Below are 12299 nucleotides of genomic sequence, written 5' to 3' on the forward strand. Positions count from 1 at the left end.
TCAGAAGAATTAAGCAATTAAAAGTCTCAATTAATATCATCATCAGAATATTAAACATGAAAGTCTCAATTTAAAGCATAGTAGTGAGTACCATATCCATTCTCAACCAGCAGTGATGGAGAACGAATCTTAACTGTCCTTAATAGGATCCCTAATTACAATCCAAAGCATAGACTTACACATATTTAAAAGGGTATCAAGGTCCATTTCCAAGTAGTAGATGAACATGAGAGAGAGAGAGAGAGAGAGAGAGAGGGAGAAGAGTGAGGAAGCCCTAAGTCCTAACCATGGTTGGTGCGTTAGTGGAGAAGAACCCAAGGGAACCAAAAATATCTCCCGAGGATTACATGCAGATGCTTTTGAACTCCACACCCATTAGTGGAGCGCTCAAAAGGATGATGAGATTTGTACCAGCTATAGCTAAAAGCTAATGCTAAAAACTATCCCTCCTAAAATTAAATTAGTGAAAATGGGGCTAAAACTCCAATAGTTTAGCCACACTTGATGAATTTACAAGAAACGAACAAGAATTAGTGATTTTCTTCCCTTTACCCTAAAGGAAAAAAGATCCAACGTTGGTTGGTTAGACACATATTATGTGAAAGTTGACAAAAACTAGGTAAAGCTTTATAGAAACATCACTGGTCCTAGCTAGTTTCAAAATCCTAAGAATAGTTGCTAACAGCCAAAACAACTGGGGCATTCCATGCCAATGTTTTTTTTCCCCAAAACTGTGCGCCTCTTTTTGTTTGAGGTGATTGATTAGCTGAAGATTGAGGGATTAAACATTTTTGGATTGAAAATTTTCAAAAGTGAGGGGCTTGCTATTTGTTTTGAATTTACAATATTCGCAAGCCATTTTATGCATTTCTTTAGCCTTCCTGGGCCAAAAGTAACATTTTTCTTTTGTTGCCTCAGCCTCTCCAGGGCTAAGAATTTTAAGGGAAACAACGAAAACTATTTTCCAACTTGGCTAAAACCCAGTAGCCTGAGTTGGTGTTTAAAGGGATGCTTTAGTTCCTCTTCAAAGGAACTCTTCAAGGGGAAAATGAAATGCATGAGTATGCATGAGATGCACGTACCTACGTACCCCAGCCAATTGTGGAGATGGAATGATTTCATGTAGCCCCTTTGGGAGACTTTGTATGTGTGCAAATTAATTAGCTCAAATGCCAATTGCTTGGGCTAATTAATTGTGTGTTAGACAGCGAGAGAGAGAAAGAGATGGAGAAGTGAACCATGGTTAGGCCAGAGGTTGCTGAAAACTCAGAAGCATTTGCAGCCGATGAGGGTGGAATCGAGTTTCAAATAAATTGAAGCCATGCATGCACGCACGCACTTTCGGATGAACTAGCGATGAGGAATTGGTGCAGGAAGGGCCACGGTTACGCCTGTGGCACAGCAAAACACACTGTCAAAGATATTAGTGTCTGCATCCATCTCAACCAAGATTAACTAGTTAAAAGTCAAGAAATTACTCTCATATCGATCTAACAAAAAACAAATTCACGTAATTACCTGGTGACTGCAAGGCGGGCGAGGGCGCAAGAGAAATGGGAGGACCATAGTGCTGGTAGCCTCCAACTCCACTTGAGTTCATGGTCGAATACTGAAAAAGCTGCTGCTGCTGCTGCTGGTGGGGGTATTGGACACCAGTTGCATAGCTCGGCACACCTGAGCTACCATACGCACCTGCTGCGGCTCCTCCATTCCCTTCCGATCCATATGAAAGATAGGGGTAAAATGCCGCCGCTGCTGCTGCTCCGGCCACCATCCCAGTTGCAGGGCTTGTCCCGTACATAGGATACTGGCCTGCTGCCCCTCCATACAAACCATAGTAGTTCTGCAAAATATATATACACATTGCACAAAACACAAATCATCACTTACTTATACGAGTTAGTTAATTTAATACATAATTACCTTACATTAAATTCAAGTACAATTACTTAGGTATATATAGCACATATCTAGAAAGAAAAAAATAAATTTTATCGGTAAACGCGAGGAATATAACTGCGTATTTAAACTCAGGAGGCCTCGTGAAACTGGAGTCTGTACATGTGAGTTCCCCATTTTTACTTGCATATTTGGTCTTGTTTTTCACTTTCTTCCCTTCCTGTTCTTTGTGTGCGCTATTTGGTGTAGATTATAGTGAAAGCCTACTTACCAAGTTGGAACCCGGAACACGGGCGTATATTAATCAAGGTAAAAAAAAAAAAAAAAAAAGAGTTTGGTTGTTGGGAATAGTTGAAGAAGTTAAATTATTTTTCACAACTTGGCATTGCATACATGGAACTGCCAAGACATGCAATGCATATATGTGTTGGTTGGTCCCCTTTCCTCTTACCCTTACGTAATAGGTGCATTTTTTGCGTACCACCCTTAACTGGTGATAATGCTTAACATCCTATTTATCACTGTTGAACAAGTTTAAATTTTAAAATTTGTATCTATCTACTACACAAATCTCGAAATTTAAAATTATCTAATAGTGATAAATAGAGTGATAAGCATCACTATCACTTTAGAGTGGCTGAAAAAAAACATTCCCTACGTAATATGGACGCTGTTGGAAGAGTAAAGTGCATGCCTATAAAGAAGCAAAGGTAGAATGTTTCATTAAAGAAAGGGAATACGAGAAAACCAAGTGGGTAAAATGTTTTAGAGGAAATATTTGAAAAAGTGCAAAGAAATGAAAGTACAAATTAATTAAGGAAATATTATAATATAAAAAGGAGAAGTTTGTACAAACCGTAGGATAAGTGTAGTCTGGCGAGTACGAAGAGTACCTGATCGAAATGGAAAGAGTTATAAGTCAGTCAGCATCTATTAGACAAGAAAATATCGATTCAAATTCGATTAAATTACTTATGCGTTTTACATGGCTGTGTAAAACATGATGCATACATGTTAAAAACAATTCATGTCAATGAATGGTTAATTAAGGTTGCGAATGCAATGCGCCCATGAGAGATTGCTGATACAAGATGCATGTCATATATATGCATGCATGCATGAGGATCAAATGTAAAAGCACAAGCTTGCGCGATGCATATATATTGTGTACTGTGTTATTTGCCAGTGTGTATTTTTGGGGTGGGGGAATGTCACAACCATGCCAAAAGGGAATGAATTTTGATGTTGATCATGTGGTGGAGAGAGAGAGAGAGAGAGAGAGAGAGAGAGAGATGATCGTGCTGGTGAATTTTTACAGAATTTTGATACATATATAGTAGGGCTACTTTAATGTTTTAAAAAAATGATCATTTTGGCTCTGGTCTCTAATCAACCTAGTTGTTAGAATGAAACCTTATTTGTTTAAATAGTTTGATCAAGGTCCCTAACATCATTTAAGAGATTTAACTCATGCATTTATACATCCAATATCTCACAAATTATGAAATTTAAACAAATCCAAATAATATTGTTACAAATATAGCAATTACTTAAAAATCAATAATAGAGTAATTTGTTCTTCACATAGTTCTAGCAAAAAAAAAATGTACCCACGTAATTATTAATATAGTGCAAGAAATCACTATTGATATGTTTTAAAACATAAAATAAACACATATAATTAGCATGGGTACGTTCAGAAAAAATATATTGATACAAATTAAATTTAAAATATGGGTACATATTAAAATTCAAAACTATGGGTACAAATTAAATTGAAAATATGGGTACATATTAAAATTCAAAATTATGGGTACAAATTAAATCTAAAAAGAATATTGGTACAAAATTCAAAAACGGATACAAATTATAAATAGAAATATATGAAGAAAAAAAAAATTAAAAAATATTATATTTAAAAATGATTAATAATTTTTCATTTTTAAATTGACATACAGTGACTTGTAAATAATTTAATATTAAATAATGACATGAAGAAAAGTCAAGGGATCTTCATCAAAAATGAAAAAAGAATAAGATTTCAATTAATAAAAAAAAAGAAAATAAGGGAGAAGAAACTAATTTATCCTCAAATTTTTGTCATAAAAAAAAAAAGGCCTACTTTAGCGAGGTTGATGAGGCTGGGTGGTGGAAGTCCATGAGTTGGCAAAGCACGTGCTGCTTCCCATACACACACACGTATTCATACAGCTAGCAGATACGGATGACGATCCAACATATAGCATAGCATATAAAGCATCTTCATCATCAACTCATACATATATAGTTACCCATAAAAAATTATTGAGTGCTCCGGAATACCGATGATTCCGAATATTTTAACTATTGTATCTTAATTTTTATGTTTTTAAATAAAAATCTAACCATTAAAACATTTATAATATAAGTAATTCAGAACGTCCAAAAAAATCCCAGTAATCCATAAATAAAGATTGTAAGGTAACGCAATATTATATTTGATGATGGAGATGGTCAAATGGTCAATAAATGGTCAATGGTCATACATACCCATAAAGATTGTAAGGTATCCCTTGTTGGATGGCATAATGAGCGAAGGTTGCTGCAGAGGGAAAAGCTGATCCCACTCCTCCTCCAAACCCTGTTTGGAATGGCCCCACCCTCCCAAAGCTCCTGCCTCCCCCTCCTCCACCTGCCCATCATTTCCCAATTAATCTCTTAAATATTTCCGACGGTAACTTTGATTATACATCACTCTACAAATTAAAGACATCTCTACTACTAGTACTGCATATACAAGTATCAACATTATTTCTCTTCTAAAATAATATACACAAAATTGCATTAACATTAATCTGATGATAATAATAATCAGAAGAAGAAGAATATTGCAAGAAAGGATGAGTATATATATCTATGCTTGAAACAATTTCAAATTAAGAAGAGGGCGGAAATATGGTTCCAAATATGTCGATCTTGCTTTAGAATGGTAGCTACGTAAATTTGAGCTAGCATGACACCAATTATATATATATATATATATATATATATATATATTGAAAGCTTTTAAGAAAAGGGATTCTTATTTTTTTATAAAAATAGGGATTGGTTGTAGGGTCAACACCATATTAAACTTTAACGATCCGAACCGTCTATTTTTCAAGTTGTACATCATAGATCATCCTTACAAAATATTAGCCAAATTGGAAATATTTAAGACATCTAATTGGGTTCAAAAAAATGAACAAATACTTTATTATATAAGAAACAATGAAATTTGATCTTGATAATTAAATAAGCAAATGGTTTTGGATTGAATTGAATTTTTGTAAGAATAATCTATGAATTGAGACTTACAAAATAGACAGTTCGGATCATTGAAATTTGATGTGGAGTGAACCCACATCTAATTCTCATTTTTTTCAAAAATAGAAATTCCTTTACATAAAAGGCCTGTATTTATATTATCCAACTATTTTTGCAAAAAACACATGAGATATTGGACTTGTTCGATATTGATCCAATCTAAATTAAAAAAAATGTAGAAATATACTTAATCCTTAGTTGAGGAGGAATATCTAAATTGCATTATTGCATATATTTCACTGTGAAAAGAATTTTCCTCAAAGAAGAATATTTTTCGGACCACAATCCAAATCTATATATATATTCAATAACCTCTTTCTAGAGAGCATAAATGATAATTAGTGAGGAATATCCAAAACTCTGAAGGCTGTTGGCTGCGTCACCGAGTTAATATATAAGAACTAATGGTAATATAAATAATCAGTTAAGGTATCTTAATTAGAAGATATGTATATGTGTGTTCACGTGAAAACGCAAGATAAGCTTTTGTAAGATAAAACCTATGATACCCTTATTATACAGATTAGAGATTAACTAAAGAAGAAATGAGGAATTGAGGAAATTGATAAGGTCATTTTGGTTTTGGTCTTTAGTAAATCTAATAGTATTTTAAATATTCTACAAATTATGAAATTTAAAAGTTTCAAGGTCCCTACATCATTTAAGGAATTTATGAAATTAATAAGGTCATTTTGTTTAAAAAGTTTGATTAAGGTTCCTAGCATCATTTAAGGAATTTGGTTACTGCACTTATGCATTCAATATTCTACAAATTATGAAATTTAACAAATTGAAATAATATTTTAAATATAATACTGACATAAAAATAAAAAATAGAGTATAATATATTGTTCTTCACATAGTTTTAGCAAAAAAATAATGTTCTGTCGTAATTATTAAATTTGAAAAAATAATTACTAGGTATAGATTAAATTTAAAATTACGGGTACAAATTAAAACTAAAAAGAATATTGGTATAAATTTATAAAATGGTACAAATTAAAAATAGAAATATATGAAAATACTAAAATGATATATTTGGAAATGATTAATAAGTTTTTTATTTTTGAAATTGACATATGACATGTAATTAATTTAATATTCAAATAATGACATGCACAAAAGTCAAAAGACCTTAACCAAAAATAAAGAAATAAGGTTTCAATTAAGGATAAAATAAAATGAGGATGAGAACCTAAAGAAAATAAAAGCAAAGAAATAGAATACTACATGCTTTGGAGTTGAAGGCTTGGATCTCTGAACACCAAGAGAAGCCAGGTTGCAGTTAGCCCTCCTCCCATCAATCACGGGAGCAGCATCCACACAAGCTCTCATCGCAGCTTCGGCTTCGCGAAAAGTTACCTACATATATATATATATATATATATATATATATATATTCAAAATAGTAAAATACATATATGCAGATATCATTCATTTATTTCAAGATCTATCTAACTAGCTAGCTAAAAACGCTATATACAATATATTGCATGACATGAAAGGGAAAGTGCATACAAATCCGTAGCCCTTAGATCTCCCAGTGGCCTTATCAGTGATAACAACGGCCTCCAAGATGTCACCAAACTGTTCAAAGTATTTCTTCATGGTTTCCTTCTGGGTTTCCCATGCCAACCCTCCAACAAACACCTTGGTGTAAGTCGTGTCGCCAAACTGCCCTGCCAGATTAGCTGGAGTCATCTTCAATTCTCGATTGATCGCGAACGATATGATGATATGATCAGCTCTCGGTCGGTATCTTGGAAATCCTGTGCGGTGGTGTTGGTGTTACTAATTAAGAAGAGAGTCCTATATATCTAGCTAGCTACCACTGATTGGCATGCCCTACACTACTAGTAGATCTAGCTCTAGCCCTCGCTGCTGCTGCTGGTACAAGAACAAGAAGAATAAGAAGAAGAGGGATCTTGTTTGAGATTTCGATGGTAAACTTGGTGGTGGTGGTGGTGAGGGTGTTGATAGCACACAGACAGACAATTGGGTCAGAGATCAACAAAAAGAAAAGAGGAGAGGAAACTAGAGAGAGGGCGAAAGCAAAAGTTGGAAAAAAAGAGGAAAGCCCCTCTCATAATACGGACATGAATTATATACATAGCTAGCCCCACCTCTCCGCATTATTGTACCAAATTCACACACGCTCTACCGTTGGCGCGTCTTCTTGACACTCTTCTCACTCAACATGATTTCCATTTAGGTTTTTCTTTAAATAATTCAAAAATACTATTCTTATTATTTATTTGTACGTATTATCATTTGTACTTTTTCTTTAATAGCGATGAAGTTCATATGTATTGACGGACTAAATTTATATTAAAAAAATATAAATAAATGATAAATATAACATTACTTTTGATAATTATTTACTGATCTGAGACTCCGAAACATGATTGGTGATAATCATGAGAGAGTGGGAATGGCTTCTGTTTGCATTATTATGTCCTTCATTCATCGTTGTCGTTTGATTAATTGAAGGGTATATGTGGAGTGACCCATTAGCCGCTGTTTTTGTCCCAAAATTACGAAACTCACCAACAACGTATGCTTTCGTTTATTCAACTTTTTAGTGGCTGAGCAGTGGCAGAAATAGAACGGAATGGAAAGAGAGTCTTTTTGGAGGAAATGGTCGACAATCGGAAAAACGGAATCGCGTGGGAAGTCGAAAGTCAGCCGTCCAATTGGCAACCGCTGCTGTTTACCATCCACGGACTACGGATGTCATTCTACATGTATAGAAAACCAGATTTTGTGATATAAAAAGCACAAATAAAAAATGAAACCCAGATTTTAATTTGTATATAAGATAAGTTGTCCAAGACTCAAAATTAAGTTTAGTCTATTGGTTCTATTTAAAGGATTAGGATCCTCTCCTAATCAAATGGTGATGATCCTCCTGATCAGACCCATCTAGCCGTTCAAATTTTATCCAACGGCTGCAATTATTATAACTTTTAGAGAGGCCCCCTGTTTCTAGTCGTTGGATAAAATATAAATGGCTCAATAGGCCTGGTCAGGGGGATCCTCACCATTTGCTTAGGAGAGGATCCTGATCCCTATTTAAGTGCCAACATTTACATTCTATCTTTCTTTTTTTTTTTTTTTTTTTTTTTTTTTTTTGTAATTTCATGACTTTTTCTAAGTCTACACTAATTCAGTATAATATATTTTGGAAAAAAATATTTAGGTATAGTAACTAATTATAAATATATTTGGGAATACAAATATTTATTATAATATAGTTCAGTACAGACATTTCAATACAAACATTTAGGTATAGACATTTCAGTACAAGTAAGTTTCGGTACAATCATTTATGTACACTTATATATTTACATATTTTGCTTATGTGTCACTATTTCTTTTAATATTTTGTCATTTAAGCTTATTTATAATTGTTAGAACTCAAATGTGCATATTAATAAAGTCAAAATTGTCATTTAGTACTACGGTCTGGTGGTATTCCTCTTCACTTGAAAGTGAGAGGTCTTAGGTTCAAATCTCGTGGATGGCGAATTCAATACCAAATTAGGTTTCTCAATGTGTGGCTTAGCCGAACTCTTCCTCCCTGTAGTATATGTCTACACACAAAGTGTTTGGATTTTTTACTTTCGTTTTTTAAATTGAAGGAGAGAGGAAGAGAGTGGGAGAGAATGTGGGAGTGGGGGAGAGGGAGAGAGGTTTCATTTTATTTTTTAAATTAGAGAAGATAAAATCATCTGTAGGTGAGGCTTAAACAAACAACACCAAAATTTTGTTTTGTGAAATTACATATTGTCTTTAACTTTTTTGTTGTGATAGAAGACAAAAATGTATTTTTACCATCTTTTAGTCGACAAAGAGGGTTTCACTAATATGTAGTTTAGATTTGGCAAGTTTGAGGTGGTTTTCAAAAGGACAGTGCAATTTTAATCTTCTTACATTACATATTGATGTTTTGAAAATGTATGTTAGAGTATAAGTATGAGAATGTATTTTATACTTGTCATTATGATTCAAAGTGGTGCAAAGAAGTCTAAAAGAAAGAGGTTTTGAATTATATCAATGTTCCACTTGGATTCTAATAAGAGAGAATAGTGGATTGAACGTGTATATATAGATTGGTAAACATCTGCTCTCGCCAAACACACGCTCTATATTGAATCAAATGCTTTTGTTCATTTGAGCATTGAAGGTTGCTATAGAAGATTGATGGCTTCATCATCTTAGATTTCTACAAGGACATGTGCACTATTTTGAAGTCTGTTATAGCTTCTTTTCAACTGCTTCTACAAGTCAGTTGATTCCTATGTTTATCGAATTGTAGTTTTGGTACTTGTATAATTTGTGGTTTATGATCTTAATCTATTAATTTATGGTTTTTTTGATAAGTTCATTCAACTACAAAAAAAAAAAAAACAACTTACCAAATGGAAAACAAATTTTAGGTCAAAAGGGATTTTGCAGCCCAAAACTTTAGACGACGGAAGTTCGTCGAGAAAGATTGGTCACGCAAAACCCGTCGCTCGAAGCCTTACCGATGAAAAAAGAAATCCTTTGGGCGAAAGAGAGTTTGCCCCATGAAAAGGTCATTAGGTCAAGATGCGTTGACTGCCTTGACCCAACGAAAATATCTTGCCTGACGACGTTCTTTTATCGCCTCGCACAAGATTAAATACTATTAAAAATTTGACCCAACGAAAATTTCACCAGGCAACACTTTAAAACTAAACTAAAAAATAAAATAACAATTGCTCGATGAATATATTCGCGGGGCTAATGTATTTCCTTTTTTTTTTTTTACTTGATATTAAAACAATAATTATAGTAAACAATTTATTTAACTCTAATTATATGAATTTAAATAGCTAATGTTAATGACAACTTTAATTTGTTTAATTACATTCAAAATAAAATTGTTCGTATAATTTTATATATATATATATATATATATATATCTATATAAACTAATTAACCTAACTACTCGGGTGGGTGCTGAGGTGGCTGGGGAATGGTGCCTAAAGTTCGCTCGGGGCTCAGGAATGCCAATGCCAGAAGCTAACATTGTTTGGGCTATCCCAGCAATGTACCTACACTGCTTTTCGATCACGCGCAACAACTGTTTGCTCAGAGCAGGTTCTTCTCTCAAGCGTGCGGCTTCTTTTCTTTAGCGCTCAACTTCTTCTCTTTTGCGCGCTAGCTCCATCTTCATTTGCTAAAGTCTGGAAGACGTCACGGTCAAAAGATTAGAGCTCATTGACGAAGAAGACACCTCGAGGTCCCGAACCTGACCCGCTCCTAAGACATGAACTTCTTTGCGTTTTCGTCGCCCAACCCCGTCCATTATCAACTGTAGAGACACTTCTGGATCAGGTGTTAGCTCGTCCATATGCACGTCCGATTGCTGGTGAGATAAGTTGGCGAGGTACACGTCATTCTTTTGCATCATAAAAGCCTACCAAAGAAAAAGAAAGGAAACCAATAGATTATGGATCATAATTTTAACCTTATTTATTGTAATAAAATTTACAATTAAAACATAGAAATGAATACTTACAGAAATGTCGTTTGCGACCTTGTTACCATAACTGGCATATGTTTTCCCTCAGACATCCACATTAGGAAATGCGAACCAGTCACTCGTCGTTCCTCGATCCAGTAAGATAAGGTCGAGAACCAAAGTGGTGAATGTACAACTTCTTCTCCCGATTACCTTTATTTACCATAGATTTTGTTCTGTAAATTAAAATATATTAATTAAACTTAACTAAAAGAACATAAAAATTGAACTAAAATTAAAATATAAATAAACTGACATGAAAGTTTGGCTCTAAAAATGAGTGCACAACTACTGCCACTTGCCCATCATTTCTACATACTCATCAGGTGAATTGTTAGGAGCTGTAACAAGAGACGCACAAGTTTGTTAGTAGCAGTGCAACTTGTACTTCCACTCCATGTACCGCTCTCTAGACACCTGGTCTATGTACTGGACACAAGCCTTGTCCTTCATGTCCCACTTGCTGGTTTGAAATTCCCAAAAAAAAAAAAAAAAAAAAAAAAAACAAACCCAAATTTATTATTTTAAAACCACATTAAATAAGTCAAGGAAACAAATTAATAAATTAAGAAAGTTGTACACTTAACCAAAGTTGTCTGTCTATCTCAGCATGGACCCCCCAAACCTAGTGATAATAGGCATTTGGTGCGGATGATGGCACCCATTTTGGCGAGTTAACAAACTGTTAACTTTGTCTCAAGGTCAATGGTGAATCGAGAGGTAATCAACCAGGATCTACTTCTAAGTGAACCGGGTGATCTGGTTGATCACTAACCCTCTGCAAATACCCCGAGTTTTGCTCTTACGCTAGGTGGGCAACTTTTTGTCTCCCATCTGTTGCACGGCCGTCGAATCAGCCTCTACGCTGGGTAGGCTTGACAATTCCTGACCCGATCCGATAACTCGACACGACACGACACGAAATTAACAAGTGTTCGAGTCGACACGATAACGAATTGGGTAACCCGATAAGCACCTGTTAAGATAACGGGTTAATTCGGGTATACACGATAAGCAGAATATTATTTTTATAATTTTATAACCCTAAAAAAAATACTATAATAATTATATATATTAATTTAACAATTTTATACCCCTAAAAACTATAACAAATTTATATATATATATATATATATATATATATATTAAATTAACTATAATAATTATACCCCCCAAAATATTAACTATCTATAATAATTATATATATATATATTAAATTTTGAATTAAATTTTATAAAAACTATAATAATTATTAATTGATATGCATCCATTGATTTGATTCCATAATTGATAATTCCATTCCATTCACTGCAGTGCCGCCCTTTTTGAAGAAAAAGGGAGGGAAAATGAAAATGATAAGAAAAGTTGAAAAGGAAACAAAAAATAGGGGGAATTAGGAAAGATGGGTAGGCACCGTAGGCTGCCGGAGGGAAAAGTGGAAATTATAAGAAAAGTGGAAAAGGAAACAAAAAAGAGAGGAAAACGAAAATTAATAAAAGTGGTG

The 12299-nt window shown here is 34.0% G+C and overlaps 1 protein-coding gene across 2 annotated transcripts; it reads right to left on the reverse strand.

The window, feature by feature from the left end:
- Positions 1 to 732: 732 nt before the first annotated feature.
- LOC103960000 (RNA-binding protein 24-A) lies at positions 733 to 7323 on the reverse strand. Of its 2 annotated transcripts, none has more exons than XM_048580705.1 (6): positions 6763 to 7323; positions 6475 to 6606; positions 4429 to 4571; positions 2756 to 2792; positions 1519 to 1843; positions 733 to 1391 (listed from the first exon to the last, which is right to left on the reverse strand). In XM_048580705.1, exons 1-6 carry the CDS (start codon positions 6943 to 6945, stop codon positions 1351 to 1353), a joined length of 861 nt encoding a protein of 286 aa, XP_048436662.1. In that variant the 5' UTR covers positions 6946 to 7323; the 3' UTR covers positions 733 to 1350. The 2 variants fall into 2 exon arrangements, with proteins under 2 accessions (XP_048436662.1, XP_048436663.1); XM_048580706.1 differs by having other exon boundaries at positions 733 to 1411; positions 6763 to 7321.
- Positions 7324 to 12299: the final 4976 nt, after the last annotated feature.

The sequence above is a fragment of a genome, unplaced genomic scaffold (genome assembly GCF_019419815.1).
Source record: "Pyrus x bretschneideri cultivar Hongxiangsu unplaced genomic scaffold, Pyrus_bretschneideri_v1 Contig16, whole genome shotgun sequence".
Taxonomy (NCBI): Eukaryota; Viridiplantae; Streptophyta; class Magnoliopsida; order Rosales; family Rosaceae; genus Pyrus; species Pyrus x bretschneideri.